The following is a 15,488-nucleotide window of genomic DNA, read 5'->3' on the forward strand; positions in this document are numbered from 1 at the left end:
TCTGTGGTATCGTTTCTGTGAAATTTCACCTGTAATAACATACTCATTGCTCAGAGGGCCCAGCTTCCTTGGTGGCTTCCAGAAGAAAATGCCCTCTCCTTGCTCACACAGCATGTGAGGTGTCCCTCTGATCCGTGGTGCCAAGAATGTTTCTTCTCTCAGGGGCTAGAGTTGCTGCAGTCCAGAAAATTCCACTTAAATAGCGATGAATGGCTCGTCACAAAAGAGTATATTTAAGAAAATCTTTCATTTGGCATCTTTTCACAGGTGTTCAAATATTTTATTTTGCAGGAATTTGCTATCAGCAAAAATATCCAGTTGGGTGACGAAAAGGGTTTAAAATTCCCCTCGGTTTGGGACTGGTCTCTTCAGTTTACAGCAAAGGATCGCACCCTTTTTCATAACCCCTTGTACATCGGAAAGAGCACGCCTTGTGTACAGAACGGTTCTGTGAAATCTTTCAAACGGACAAAGGTAAATTACAAAAATGCACTGACGATAAAAACCTGGTGTCTGCTCAACTTCACGCAAGGCGTATCTTCAGAACACTGAGTATTAAGAGCCAAGTCATGTCCCTAAACAACACTGCCAGTGCAGGTTTTGAGGGATCGTTCGCTTTGTAACCGAAATGACCCTGCCCTGACTTTTCTTCTTGGTGACTGAGGCCCACAGAGCTGCTCAGCCTCTAGGGTTTAGCAGATAGGAGCTCTGAGCCTGGGAGGCCTCATTCCTGAAACCCATCCACTTGCCTGTTCTTTCTAGAATGAGCCAGGTCTACATTGTTTCCTAAGGCAGAAGTCTGAGAAATTTGCACTTAAGCAAATTAATGAACAGGGTGTATCACCTCCCCACCCCCGTGCAGGCGAGTGCTAATAGCCAGGGTCTGTTCCTAAGACAAATGGGTCTCCAGTGAAGGAGGATCGGGATGAGTATTACAGGGGAAGTAACAGAATGTTCTTTATGGCTGCAGTTCCACCGTTTTTCATGGTACTAGGCTTCTATTTGCCACTGCCTCTTTACTGTCTTTCCAAAAAGGGGAGTTCTGCAGAAATAATGCTAAACTCTCTCTTCTGTACAGAAAAACTACAGCTCCACACTGAGAGGAATGCCAGCTTCCTTAAAGAATGGAATCATCAGTGACCAAGACTTAGTTCCAAGGAGAAATTCATTAATATTAGAAGCAAAGCCCGACCTTCCTCAGCAGCCCGAGAGCCAGAACAGCGGGATGGAGCGGTACTTTAGAGAGTGGTTTTCCAAACCAGCCGACCTGCACGGCGTCATTCTGCCACATCTCTCCGGAACACACGTGAAACTCTGGAAACTCTGCTACTTCCGCTGGGTGCCCGAGGCCCAGATCAACCTCGGGGGCTTCATCACTGCCTTTCACAAGCTCTCCGTGCTGGCCGACGAGGTGGACGTGCTCAGCAGGACGCTCCGGCAGCACCGGGCCGGCCCGCTGGAAGCCTGCTACGCGGAGCTGGACAAGAGCAGGATGTACTTCCGAGCCAGTGGCCCGCACGACGCCTCGGGGACACCAGAGTTCCTCTCCTCCTCCTTTCCCTTCTCCCCCGTGGGCAACCTCTGCAGACGAAGCATTTCAGGAACACCATTAAGCAAATTTTTAAGTGGGGCCAAAATATGGTTATCTACTGAGACACTAGCAAATGAAGACTAAAATGTACTATTTTCTGAACGTTTTGAGGGAAGACAAACTTTTCCTCTGCATTAAAATTGCTAACCTAGGCATTTGAGGCTCTAAGAATTTTCTGTGTCAGAATAATAGTTGAAATTTGCACTAATATTTAAGAACATGTTGAATTATGCTTCCTTCATAATTTAAAAAAAAAATATGCAGAACTTTTATTTTTTATGGCCTCTTTTTGTCATTTCAGGTCTGGCTCAGTTCGGTGATCTGTAGGCAGACATTCCCCCACTCTTACTACTGTGAGCAAACGAATCAGGTTTTATCTGTGGCATTTGTTTTGTCCGTGTCCATTTTCTCCTGCCACCTACTAAAGGTTACCTGGCCCTCAGATGAGCACCCCACAGAAGCAGGCATCAGGAAAGTTAAGAAATTTAATGTTTAATAGATTTTCAAGACGCATCTGGTAAGCGCCCCTCACAGGCGCTAGGAGGTATTCGTGTATTTTTCTGGTCACTCCGTTCTAATTGAACTCACCTGAGGGTTCAGTATTTCCAAGGCCATAATTTATTGTAGATCACCTTCTTTGGGACCGTAGATCACTGTGTTTTAAAATCATGAGTTTGCTTTTACCTTCGTAGGACTAATATGCACTGTTGACTTGAAAAGCATTTGCTGTAGATAATACAAACTTAGAAGTGCCTTTGACATTAATATTAATTAAGGTATGCATTAACACAAAGTAAAACACAATTTCAGTTTTTAAAATTAGGGTGTTAAAAGCCTGCAGATTGGAAACAGGCTTTTCACCACTGAGCTTCATACCAATAGCCAGGAGTCCCCCAAACTCCCTTTCCTTCCCTCTGAAAGTCAGCGAGGACACAGCGGGCCTGTGGGGAGGTCCGGGTTGGTGTGATAGCAGCAGGGGGTGAGTGCTGTCCGCGCTGAAACCCCCCCTCAGAAATGGAGGTCTGGCTCAGAGGCGTTTGGGGCACTTCCATCAGGATTTCCAGTGTGGTCCACTGTCGCTGACACTTTCCCTTGGAAGTAACTGATGAGGCCGTGAGTCCGCTCGCCTGTACGGAAGTCCCTCCTCCCACCGCCAAAGTTCTTAGTGCCAGCAGGAGAAATAGAAGTGTACTTCTCTCCAAATACTGCCATTTTCATGTGGAGAGAAGCCCCCGCCCCTGGCCTCTGCCGGCGGTGTCGACATGGAGGAGCACGCAAAGATGTGTGTGGGTCCGATTGTGGGACAGGAACCCAGCCAGAGCCGTGGGGGCCGAGCCGAAGCTTCCACCCCTCACGCCAGCGCACACCCCGTTTACAGGATGGATGTTCAAATTGGGCTGTTAGTTTCTTAAACTGCCATCTTAAGCTTTAAAAAAGTTTTATAGTGAAGTGGTTAGTTTATCTTTTCTAAAACAGGTTTTTTCAAAGCAGTGTTTTACTGTTAAGTGTTAACGAATAGCTGTTTCTATTTGAATTATTCGCCTTTTAAAATGGATGTCTCTGGACTTCAAGGGACAGAAGTTCTTATAAATGTCTTAGGAAATTCGTCTTGGGGATAAACCCAATGTTTTTGCCAGCTTGTTGCCTAGAAAAAAGGGCTTTTTTCAGTTTATATAAAAAAAAAATAGCATGTTGCCATTAAACATTTTATAGTCCTTGATTGGAAACCAGCTCCAATCCCCTTAAGATCCCACAGCATATCCTGCCATAGAAAGTGTAATAACTCTCCCTTTTTGATTAAGCTGCCTTTTAATTATTACAAATTATTCTAAATTGGGGGGTTCTGGAGAGGGATTGTTGAGCATTTATTTCTTTATACTTCTCTTTCCTCACACATTTATTTCAACTCCTTTAGCAATTTTTTGTTAATTTACAAGTTTAAAAAAGAGTAGGTACTATTAATACTGTTTAAAAATAGAAAATGCGCATATTTTTGTATGATAATCAAATGTAGTAAAATATGGTTTTTCGTTTATTTTTGCTGGACAGTTGTTGTATCATGATTATTGTGCCAGTTTATCGTGCATAATATGAAGAACGACTATCACAGCTTCAAGTCCTGGCCATCGTAAAGCTGCCTGGCACCTCTGCTGGCAGAAGGGACGTGGTGGCGACCGAAGCCCTACGTGTGGTTACGGACGCCACACCGGAGAGCGCCTCACGCTCCGGCCCCACCGCCCTGCAAGCCAAGTGCGTGCCGACTGGACGCCACGCGGGCCCCAGACAGCTTGGGACTTCCTCGTACTGAACTGAGAGATGTACAATGTCTTACTGTTATTTTATGATGGAAACCGGTTTTAAAACCAAAAATGTCTTAACTTTATTTAAGAAAAGTATATTAATTTGTGCTAACAGAGGGTGAAAATTAGTCAATGTACCTTCAACAAAACCTGCTTGCCGTACAGTAACCTCAAGTAGTTAGAACTTGATTTTGAGAGAAAACTAAAACCTTTGTGCCTAAAATTATGACTTGAGTTAAAGTAGGATGAGCAGGAAGATGAGAGATCTTGTTCAACAGTGATGAATGTGAAGGAAATTTTGACTGCTAAATAAAATTTCCACAGAAATTGGTTGTTGTGTTTTCAGTGTGAAACCATCTGCAAGAACGCAGTGATTCAAGAAGCGAAGGCATCTTCTTCCAGCTAGGGCGCGTCATCCACTCAGGTTTTTGCCTGCTCTAAAGCAAGGTAGTGATCGGTAACATTTTTAACATCGATTCAGAACTGGCTGTAGTTAAGGCCATGTGGTATTAATGGACCTGCCCTAACCTGTCCTTTCAGTCAATAAATTACCAAGCTGGGAGTAACATTTCCCTAAGAAGGTCTCAGAACTAGTCTGTGGGGAGACTGGGGTTCCCGTCCTGGACTCCTGGTCCTATCATTCTGGTTAGTTGCCTTCCTACCATACACCTTCCTTGGCCTAGGGCTCTTACGAATAGCCCTGTTGCATTTACACCATCTATACAGAAAATTGCTCCTCTAGTCATTAGGGAGGTTAGGGATGAAAAGGGACAGTTGCCTTTGATAAAGACTGTTCATTCCTTTGATGATCTAGGCCCAATTAGTAAAAGCAAGTTAAAAGTTAAGGAACTTAATGAAAATTTGTTTTTAATTCTCAGAGAATTTTCATTTGTTTGTATCCTTCTTAGATAATCATAAAACAAGAATGTTTAAGAGTTGAGTGTATCAGGGTACTATAGAAAACCTTAAATTCAGTCTCTCCAATGTACTTACTAGAAACATTGGGTATGCTACTTTTATAAAAGACAAAAAGCTGTGAAACATCCCATTTGTTTGGATTTTTGCCAGCTGTTTCGCAAGTCTAGTTTAATAACATAGATGCATCCATTTCCTAAAATGGCCACCAAGGCTCTGACCTTCTAGAAAATTCATTACCTGCTATGTGTAATCAGTGAGTACGTTCAAGCTAAGACCAAGTTTTATGACACAGACAGACACGGTACAATGATGAGTTAAACTCTCCGGTTTATTACTGACCTAACAAAATCAAAGTTAAATAAAATGTAATGATGTTTTATGCATTTGAAAATCAACCCATGTGTCACCAGACACCCCCAACTCCACAGCTCTCAGTTAAGTGAGGCTTTTGCTCTTAGCTCCCACGGCAACCACGTGGCAGACTTCTACGTCGGCCCCCAGCTTCTGCAGTTCATCCAACCAGAGCATTTGCTTATGTGAAAGACGATCATTGGGGCCTTTAACTTCCACCAGCTGGAATGTAAGTGTTTAAAAAGTTAGTTATTAGTATCTTCCTGAAACAGAATAGCCAAGTACACTAGAGTAGTTTTCACTTCTACTGCTCTACTTAACATACATAAAACAAAGACATACGTATGAAATTCACTGAGAATTATTCTGAAGAAAGTAGGCAGTTCTTTACAGAGAATTAGTAAATGGATTCTGAATCTGCAGTTGAAAAATAAAGCATGCACTAGATTGTTGATCCCCTGCTTAAAAACCCTTTGATTATCTTCTATTTGCAGTTAAGTCCAAACTTTTGCCATCACCTACAAAACTATGGTCTGGACCCTGCCAACCAGTCCAGAGCTCCTGCCAACCTCTTTGCAACTGAAGGGCCCTTCCGTATGCTTGCTGTTCCCTCTGCCCAGGACATTTCTTGCTGTTCCTCACATGTCTGACTTCTTGCCCTTCAATGCTCAGCTTAAATTCACCTCAGAGAGGTCCGGCACATCTCTAAGCAGGGTCCTTCCCGTGCACTCCCTCCACGGCATTTTACAGAAGACAAGACTGTTACACAGCAGCTCCGTGAGGGTGGAACTGTGTCAGTTCTAGTCACTGCAGATCACTGAACTTCGAAACAGCAATAAAACCTATCCGGATTTTCCAAATTGGATGGAAACTATAAACCCAAAGATCAGTGAACCCCAAGCACAGAAACATAACACTACACAAAGAAACATGATTAAATTGCATAATTGGTGATAAAGGGAATATTCTAAAAGCAGCTAGAACTTTTTAAAGCCTAAAGGGAAAGACTACACATTTATCATTAAAAAACAATGCAAGGTAGAGGACAATGGACCAGTATTTCAAAATAAAGAAACTATCAACACAGAATTTTTTCCTCAGAGAAAATACCTTTCAAAAGCAAAGATGAAATAAAGACTTAGACATAGAAAACCTAAATGTTCATTACTAGCAGTCCTCCATTTCAAGAAGTGTTAAAGTTCTTCAAGCAGAAGGAGGACAACAGCACGTAGAAATCTGGATCTTTACAAAGGAATAACAAGCGGTAAGAATTTTTATCTAGGGAGCACCTGGGTGGCTCAGTCAGTTGAGCGTCGACTCTTTTGATTTTGGCTCAGGTCATGATCTCAGGGTCCTGGGATCAAGCCCCGCCATCGGGCTCCCTGCTCAGCAGAGGCTTGAGGATTCTCTCCCTCTCTCTCCCTCTTCCTCTACCCCTCCCCCTGCTCGTGTTCTCTCTCTCTCAAATCAATCTTTGAAAAAAAAAATTTGTATCTAGGGGAGGAAAAATAATTTGTATCTATGTGAGTAATTATAAAGATTCTTAAATCAACTGTAGAAAGCAAAAAAATGTAGAGTTTATAACATGTAGAAATATGACGTATGAACAGTACAAAGGCCAGGAGAGGAGATATAAAAACATTCTTGTTATGGAATACTACACATGGAATCGCATAACATCACTTGAAAGACAGGAAGATTCAGATCTACAACTGTCCACACTGGAGCGACCACTTACAACAAAGAATTATAGCTAATAAGCCAACAAAGGATTAGAATACAATCTTTAAAAAGAAAAAAAAGGTAGAAAAAGGTGAGAAAAGGAAAACGAGAGCTGGACAAACAGGAAACAAGTAGCAAGGTGGTAGCTTTAAAGCCAATCATGAATAATTACATCAAATGTAAATGGTCCAAATAACAAATTAAAAGGCAAGAGGCTGTCAAACTGAATTTAAAAGTCAGACCCAGCTATAATGCTGCCTACAAGAAACCCATTAAAGATGAAATAAGTTAAAAGTAAGAGAACAGAAAAAGATATGTCCTATTAGCACTAATCAAAAGAAAGCTGGAGTGGCTATTTATTAATACCAGTTGATTTCTGAGTGGAGAACACTACCAGGAATAAAAGAGGGTCATTTCACAATGATGAAGAGATCGACTCATCAAGAGGATGTGACAGGCCTTCAAGTTTATACATCTAATCACAGAGCTTCAAAACATATGAAGCAAACTGGATAGAACTGCAAGAAGTACACAAATCCACAGTCTCAGTCCGAGAGGTCCCATGACTCCAAAAGCATGATCCGTTAAAGAACAGAGAAGCTGGACTTGACCAAAATTTAAAATTTCTGCTCTTCAAAAGACACTATTATGAGAATGGAATGATAAGCCACAGCCTGGGATGAAATATATCTGGTACAGGACTTGTATCCAGAATTTTTTTTAATCTCAGAACTCAGTAATAAAAACCAACCTGGGATGGGCAGCAGGGAGAACCAGCGTGAGGCAAGGGTGGCCCTGAGCTGAGAACACGTGGCAAGGCCCTCACTGCTGGGGAGCTTAGAGAAAAGCTCTCGGTCATCTCAGCCTCCTGGTGTCTACACCTGCAGAATCCCTTCCTTGGAGGGGGTGCTGGAATCTGCGACTTGCTTCTAACAGAAGAATACAGCAGAACTGATGGAATGTCCTCTCTGAGATCAGGTTATAAGAGACTGACTCCCGTCTTGGTCACACTCTGGCTCTCCTCACCTGCCTGCTCTGATGAATGAGCTGCCAAGTGGAGGGCTGCATGGTGGAGAGCAAAGGAGCCCACAGGAGGGGCTGAGGAGGAGGGCCCCGTCAACAGCCACCAAGGATCCGTGCGTGGCCTTTGGTCCAACAGCTTTCGAGGGACTCAATCTTGCCAATAATCACGAAAGAAATGCCTAGATTGTAGCCTTTGATTAAGCTGCTAATAAAATTACTGTAGAAATAGGACTTTCCTTTTGGCGCAACTGACCTTAAAGCGACGACTCTGGGAGTTCCACACCACCAGGTCGGGGAGGCCCCCTCGGCAGTGTCGAAAGTCCGCAGCCAGGCGCCGGCACACACCACTGAGGACGGGGCCGCCCAAGCAGGAAACGAGATCCTGAACACAAAATACGTGAATGGTTAGCCATTCCTTATGACAGAGATCCTGAAATACTTTCACTGACCACGAGATGGAGAAAACTGTAATTCCACAGAAATGGATTCCAAGGACAGCAGGGGTCATTCTGCCTCTTGGGCCAGGTCCGCCAAGCCGCCAGCCAAAATGCCCACTGGCAAGCTCTGGGAAATCAGGTTTCCTTCGGTCAGTCAGACTTCTGTCCAGCCAGGAAAACCCTGGGGAACAGCTGAGGAAGGGGGAATTTGATGTAAATACTCAGGAATATGACAGTGACAAAGGCCAGTAGTTGCAGGGACAGGAAAACATCCTCCCTGCTGAGGGTCACAGGTCAGGCAAAGGGAAGCTGTCAGCTAAGGGGAAGAAGGCATCCCTGGGATTATTTTGTGCCCTGACATGTCCCACTGTTACCAGCGGCATCTGAACTAGGAGATTCTCATCTACACAGATGTATGCAGAGGCGCCGTCACATACAGAAACATGTGCACACACACGTACACACATGTACGCAGATCTTGCCAAAAGGACACCTGGCACTGGGAGGGGTTCCTTTCTGACCAAAGCCTCCCGCCGATTTTCACCTGAGCCTGCTGAAGAGAAGCAAAGCGATCCCAGCTGACGATGGAAGCCACTCTGCCTTCCTGGGCCTGCCACGCGGCTGCCACCCAGGCTCGCAGGCTCTCGGCAGGCGCACTGTGAATCTGCTGCAGCCTGGCCTCGATGGCCGGCCCCCGGCTGGCGAAGAAGCTGTCTGTGCACAAGTCCAGCGGGGAGGCCTACGTCACAGGGAAAACAAGCTCTCGTACTGTGCCGGGACAGAACCGTTCATCAGAAGAACACCCAATACCCATAAAATCTGGAAACTGGCCAATCTGATTACATTGACACATTCTTCTCAAAAGATATGTAAAAATGATCTAGGTAATCTAAACATAAAGCCACGTATTGCCCTAGTTTGTCAGAGTCGTAATGGGTGAAAAGAGCCTTCAGTTTACATCAGTGGCGCTCTCAGCAGGCGCGTGCGACAGCACACGCAAGGGCGCCGGGCCCTGGCAGGAGACTGGTCAAGGTTGAAGCTGAAGCAACCCCCACTACAAGTTTCCAGTCGAATGAAGGTAAAGTAGGTTCAAGTTGAACACTGAACAGACTTACATTTTAAGATCTATGACTCTGAATGTAAAATTAACAACTATTCTTACAGAGACTTAGCACCATCCCAGACCGTCGCTGGCAGGTTTCTGATGGCTGCAGACACACAGCACATGGGTGGGCAAGAGTCACAAAGTGCAGAAGCATCTGCTCGCCTAAAAGAAGCACACGCCGGGCAGGGCGTCACTTGAGCACCTGGTAGGCGTTTCTGAAGACGTCCGGTATCCCGTCCATGAAGATTATGTCCCACAGGAGGAGGCCACACAGCGTGCTGAAGGTGGACCCTTCCCCGTGAATCCCTAAGACAAAGCCCACACAAACAGGAGTCAGGTTTTTCTGTTTTTCAAAAACCATCACCATAACCTACTGCTTACTCAATTTGAAGGAAATAATACATTTTAGTTTCAAATGCAAATGCTGTTTTCTTGCCATTTCTAGCTCATTTGTTTACATTACACTGCTTATATACAGAAGGCTCGTTTAAAAGCAAAAATCTTAGTAATTACGAGAAAACTCAAATACACATTTCAGAGCCAATAAGTAGCAGTTCTCCAACTTTAGTGAGAAATGTAAGGAACGTGTTTAAAGATAAATAAATAAAAGCATATTCCCTCCTCAGGCTTCACGGGTTCAATCTGGTGGGTGTGGGTGGGCTAAGAACGCTGCGCGGGGCTCCGGTGCAGGGCCCCTTCGCCACACTTGCAGAAAGGCTTCCCAGAACAGATCTATCGGAGACAGACCGGCACCCGGCAGCCCGTGCCCTCTGACCTACCAGGTGCTGTCTCCATCCACCTCACTGGACCTAGCATTCCACTGCTTTGTCCTGGACAAGCGTGCCCAGTGTTTCTGAGATTTGTGGGTCTTCTAGAAACCTTCCACCTCATAGAACACCTAACTCAGACCCCTCCCTCACACCACATACAAACTGTACTGATTGGGCCACGAGCTCAATCGACCAGGGCCAGGCCACGTAGGTGTCATAGCAGAACTGAGGAGACCAGGGGCTCGGTCTTGGCACAGCACACAGACCTGTCTCCCAGTGCAAGTCCTCTGCACTTCAACACGCCTGACCAGCGATGGTGGCCATGTGGGCGCCTCTCTCCTCACATTATGACCTTGGCCAAAGGAGGTGCTGACCCCACGACCCTGTCCCAATAGGCAGGAAGAAGGGCTCCTCTGGCTGGTGGGCCCTGTTCCAGTCTGCACAAGGTCACAGTGCCACACAGACCAGGCTGTGCCCGCACGTGGATCCCGTACAAAAGTACACAGACCAGAGCCTCCGTCAGAAGCAGCATGGCCAGGCCCCCTCCATACTGAGTCGCTGAGGCTGTGCCTTCTGTCCCCCTCTCAGTTCTAGCCCCTTGTCCTTGCAGCCTGTCTCAGAGATGAAAAAAGGAGCAGGAACAACCAGATCTCACGCAGGCCTCTGGGCTGGAGCCGAGCCCTTCTCACCAGCAAGCTCTACACTGGGATCCCGGGCTCCTGCCCAGCCAGGGGTAATGCTGCCTCTCGATTTCCAGCCTGCTTTCTGTCCTGGCGTGCACACTGTCCCCTCTTCAGGCAGGAACACTGGCGGTCAGAATTTCTGCACTCCTCAGTGGTCTACAGCATGCATTTGTATTGGAAGCTAAATCATTTTTGGTGAGCTCCTTCTGAGTAACTCCGAAATAAACTGCCCTGAAGGGAGCTTAAGATTGACCTTACTCCAAATCTCCTCTCAAACAGAAGACAGCAAGGGTTCTGCTCATTTTCACTGCATCAATTTTAATAAATGAAGAAAATATTTTACATAAAAATATTTTATACTCTGGAAATGGAATCGTCTGTTTTCAGGCTCATGGCTAAAAAAGCATTCCGCTGTGTTCGCCTCACAGCCTGCCCACCACACGCCCTAATATCCGTGCCCTTCGCCCTCGACTGCCCCGTGTATGTGTCTCCTATGGCTTCTCTGGGGACAGCTGCTCATTCTGTTCTTTTATTTCTAACCTTTCGGGTCTGTGGTGTCTCTGTCTTCACTGGGCTTTGTACTTCTCCCCTTATAGCATCTCCCTTCCCTGTGGGTAAGAAAGATACCACACAGATTACCCTTAACCGTTCGCACACTCGTCACCGTTCTGTGGTCCTCATTAACCTCCTGAACGCCGACATAATACTCAAGAGAAATAATGTCCTGATTTTCATGTATTTGAAGGTATCAGCGTGTTTGTAATCCTGGTGACCCCTCGGCGGGGCGGAGTGGACTCCTGCCTGGATGAAGGTTGGGCTTCGAGGGCCCCGCCGGGAGTGAGCACGTGGGCCCATGTCCAGGGCTGGCCCCCAAGGTCTGAGCGTGGGGAGGGCAGAAGGAACACCGCAGCTGGGCAGTACACGGCGCTGACTGCACCTCTCCGCTTTTGTACAAAGGCATGTACAATAGCTTCCATAATAAAGTTTTAAAAAAGAAAAAACGACTAGAGTGGGACCCTCCAAGAGAACTGCCCTCCCCCTTGTCTCTGGTGGGGCAGACGGGCGCTTCCTCTGCAATTCCTCTCTCACAGCGTTCGATTTGACTTGTTCTAGTCAGTACTACACTTTGCTAAGGACAGTCATCAGAAGGCAAATTCCCAACATCTCCTCTTTTCCTGGGCCTCAGATAAAGCACTCATTCTCTGAGAGCAAAATCAAAACGAGAGTAAGAGGGAAGAGGGCTGATGCGGATAAACACAAACACCAGGAATGCCAGAAGACCCAAGAGATAATTATTTAAAAACAAAACAAAATGCTTTGCTGCTCCTGTGTTAATATACCCTGTATGTTAACGAACTAGAATTTCAATAAAAAACACACAAAAAAGAAAACAAAAACAAAACACTGCTCTTTCTAGCCATTTCTCTGGTTCTTCTGGTGCTATGCCATCCCAGGACTTGGTCCTTCAATCCTCTTAAGGTTGTTAGCTGATTATGAGGCCCACTCACTCCTTCCAGAACAGCCTGGCCCAGCTCCACAGCTCCTACCTCCTCTAACGGGCTTTGCTACCAGGCAGCACTCCTGGGAGTCCTCTGCCCTCTCTTCTCCTCCCAGGCCCAACACAAGCTTTCTGAGAGCAAAACCAGTCCCACTTGCTTCTAACATCCCACCAGAAAGCACTGCTCCTCACAGGCCTTGGGTGGTAGATGCTGGTTAAATGGAAGAAGATGGCCTTTAACAACTATAGTGAGTAAAATCCCTTTCCACACCCTCCCAGGTCAGCAGCATCTTCCACTGCGGCAGGACAGAGACAGCAGCCACCCGCTGCTGACAAACCATCACCAGGGACCGGGCCAGGAAAAACGCTGTGCGCTACTTACCCTGGTCGAAGCCACTGCGTCTGTAATAGGCCAGGGCCACTTCCTCCACGGAGCACAGGACTGTGGCAGGGGCGGTGGGCCCCCCAGCCTCCATCACGAACACAGACTTGCCCATCCCGCGCTGCGGGCACAGCCGGCCGGTGATGGTCACCTGAGACGGCAGCAGAACATCCATCAGCCTCGCTCGAGCCACAGTCCCTGCAAACCTGACTTTCATGTCCTAAGGACATACCTTCCTACGTTCCCCCAAGCCACCTATTCTCAGCAGAGTCCAAGGCCACGTGACCCACACTCTGGTGCCTGCGAGGGTGTGGACAGGTCACTACCCTGGCCCCGGGGGTGGGAGGACATGGTCCCCAAAGCTGCTCTCTGGGCACCCCGACCAAGCAGCAGACACTGGCAAAGGCTGTGAGCTTCTAACTCAGGACTTTTACAGAAAGTCACTCAACCCAGGGCACGAGCAGACCAACCCCTCGGCCAGCCCAACTTCTGATGCAGGAGGCACTGGTGTGAAAACGGAGTCCTGTCCTAAACGAGCACTACAGTTTTCTAAGCCTAAAAGAAAATGCACACAAAAAACTCTTCTTAGGCTGTTTCCATTCAGGAGAAAAACGAGCATATGCATTTAAGTCCAAAGTGCCCAAAGGATATTTACTTACATGTTTAACGTCACCCACAGTTACTTCCGGTAGCTGATGGAAGAGGTGCCTGTACTTCTGGCAGCTCGGAGACTCTCTCAGGCGCACAGCTCTCTGATAAAGTGAAAGACGATGTCCGGTCCTGACTTCCGGATCTGCCAGCCCTTCTGTGATGCACTTAATAGCCTAGCAAAGAACATGGTCCCACATCAGGATCCTGAAAGACCTCATGGCAGCATCTGCTAATTTAACGTGACAGGAAACCCCACTGTTAATTAATTACTCAGTTTTGCTAATTAGCAAATGGGCAAAGCAATACTTCCAGGGATAAAGGATGTTTCCTTTTATCTCATTCTGCTACATTTCTTCTTCCTTCCTTCCTCCCTCCCTTTATTTATTTATTTATTTATTTATTTATTTATTTATTTTTAAGTAGGCTCCATGCCTACTCCCATCCTACATGGGGCCTGAACTCCTGACCCGGAGATCAAGAGTCGCCTGCTTTACTGACTGAGCCAGCCAGGCACCCCATCATCCTGCTACTTTTAATGTTCGGGGGCACTCAAGAACCACAGAGCTGGCCCGGAGTCCTCATTTACAGGAGAACCTTGGGTTTGGAGAACTTAAATGCATTTCCTAAGGTTATTCAGAATTGGACAAAAAACCAAAAGTACTGAAAATACCATAGCATACCACTTCACGCCTAATAGGATGACTATACTCAGAAACAAGGAAAACAGTAAGTGCTGACAAGGATGTGGGAGAAACTGGAACGCAGGTGTGATGCAGGAACGAAAGAATGATTCCACACTCTGGAGGTCAATGCAGGAGTCCTCAAAAAGCTAAACACAGAATTACCACGTGACCCAGCAACGCCACATCTGGGGACCGGGTATACCCAGAAGAACCGAGAGCGGCATTTCAAACAGATATTTGTACACCCATGTTCATAAGCAGCGTTATTCATAAAAGCCAAAAGTGGAAGCGAGCCAAGTGCCCATGTTGAGATGAGAGGACAGACAAAACATGGCGTGTCCAGACAATGGAATATTATTCAGCCTTGAAAAGGAAGGGAATTCTGATACTTCCTCCAACATGGATAAACCTGGAGAACAAGCTGCTGAGTGAAATAAGCCAGAGACACGAAAGACCAAATACAGGAGCTATCTAGAACAGGCGAATCCATAGAAACAGACAGTAGATGAGCGATTACCAGGGGCTGTGGGGGGACAGAACAAGGAGCCACGACTGGTTGGCTACAGAGCTTGTTTGGAGCGATGACAAAGTCTAGAAATAGGGGCGATGTTGGCACAAATACTGTGATTATAACTAATGCCACCGAACTGTTATATATTAGTTACTACAATACGAGAATAAAAAGTAAAAAACAAACGAACAAAAAAACACCCTGAAACTCAGTGAAAGAGCAGGCCATCAGGAGCGGAATGGTCAAAGGACCAAGGAAGAGGGACGGAGACACAGATGCGGCTCTGTGAACCCCTCCACAGGGAGGGCCGGCCAGCGCTTCGCGCTCTGCTGACAGATTCCTCCACCGAGATGGATGTAAAGAAATGAACGGACAGTAACAAAACGATGAAGACTGTGAGTGTGGCCAGGAAGACCTTTGAGAAAAGGCTAAAAGGAACTAGGATTTTCCGTCAATCTCAAAAATACCTCCATGGCTGTCTACCTCTGTGCGCCTGAGCAAAAGCTCCTATTAGAACTGTGAACCAGGGGGAAATCCAGACCCTTTGGAACCTTTCTTTCAGGGAGAGAGAGAGGCAGCATAAACACAGCCTCTCTTGTCTCCGGCTACTTCAGCCTGAGCAAACGCAGAGAGGTAAGGAAGCGCCACACCCACCCCAAGAAAGGAAACAGCTTTCACCAGCTCGAAGCACTTTAGGTAACAAGGAACTTTTTCAGTTTAAGGCAGTAAAAATAGTATGTCCTATTTCCACACCCATGGTCAACTTTTCCACCTCCACATCACCCTGATTCACTTAATGTTGCTACTGGAAAAAACAAAAGCTTCCAGAGGCACGGTCCCCTCCGTTCAGCGCAAACGCAAGG

General features: G+C 46.3%; 2 protein-coding genes across 2 annotated transcripts in view; one reads left to right on the forward strand and one right to left on the reverse strand.

Annotated features, from left to right (window-relative positions):
• Positions 1-4,218, forward strand: part of MTMR10 (myotubularin related protein 10) — a 56,496-nt gene extending 52,278 nt beyond the window's left edge. The window contains exons 15-16 of the mRNA XM_026510319.4: positions 292-474; positions 1,079-4,218. Coding sequence (XP_026366104.1) covers positions 292-474; positions 1,079-1,675 — 780 coding nt within the window. The 3' untranslated portion in view covers positions 1,676-4,218. The remainder of the gene's footprint in view (positions 1-291; positions 475-1,078) is intronic.
• Positions 4,219-5,119: 901 nt separating this feature from the next.
• FAN1 (FANCD2 and FANCI associated nuclease 1) overlaps positions 5,120-15,488 on the reverse strand; it is a 31,493-nt gene continuing 21,124 nt past the window's right edge. Inside the window, exons 9-14 of the mRNA XM_026510316.4 lie at positions 13,440-13,604; positions 12,781-12,931; positions 9,650-9,753; positions 8,887-9,081; positions 8,159-8,287; positions 5,120-5,382 (exon numbers count right to left, since the gene is read on the reverse strand). Of these exons, the coding sequence (XP_026366101.1) occupies positions 5,245-5,382; positions 8,159-8,287; positions 8,887-9,081; positions 9,650-9,753; positions 12,781-12,931; positions 13,440-13,604 (882 nt within the window). The 3' untranslated portion in view covers positions 5,120-5,244. The remainder of the gene's footprint in view (positions 5,383-8,158; positions 8,288-8,886; positions 9,082-9,649; positions 9,754-12,780; positions 12,932-13,439; positions 13,605-15,488) is intronic.

This window comes from Ursus arctos, unplaced genomic scaffold (assembly GCF_023065955.2).
Source record: "Ursus arctos isolate Adak ecotype North America unplaced genomic scaffold, UrsArc2.0 scaffold_28, whole genome shotgun sequence".
NCBI classification, from domain to species: domain Eukaryota; kingdom Metazoa; phylum Chordata; class Mammalia; order Carnivora; family Ursidae; genus Ursus; species Ursus arctos.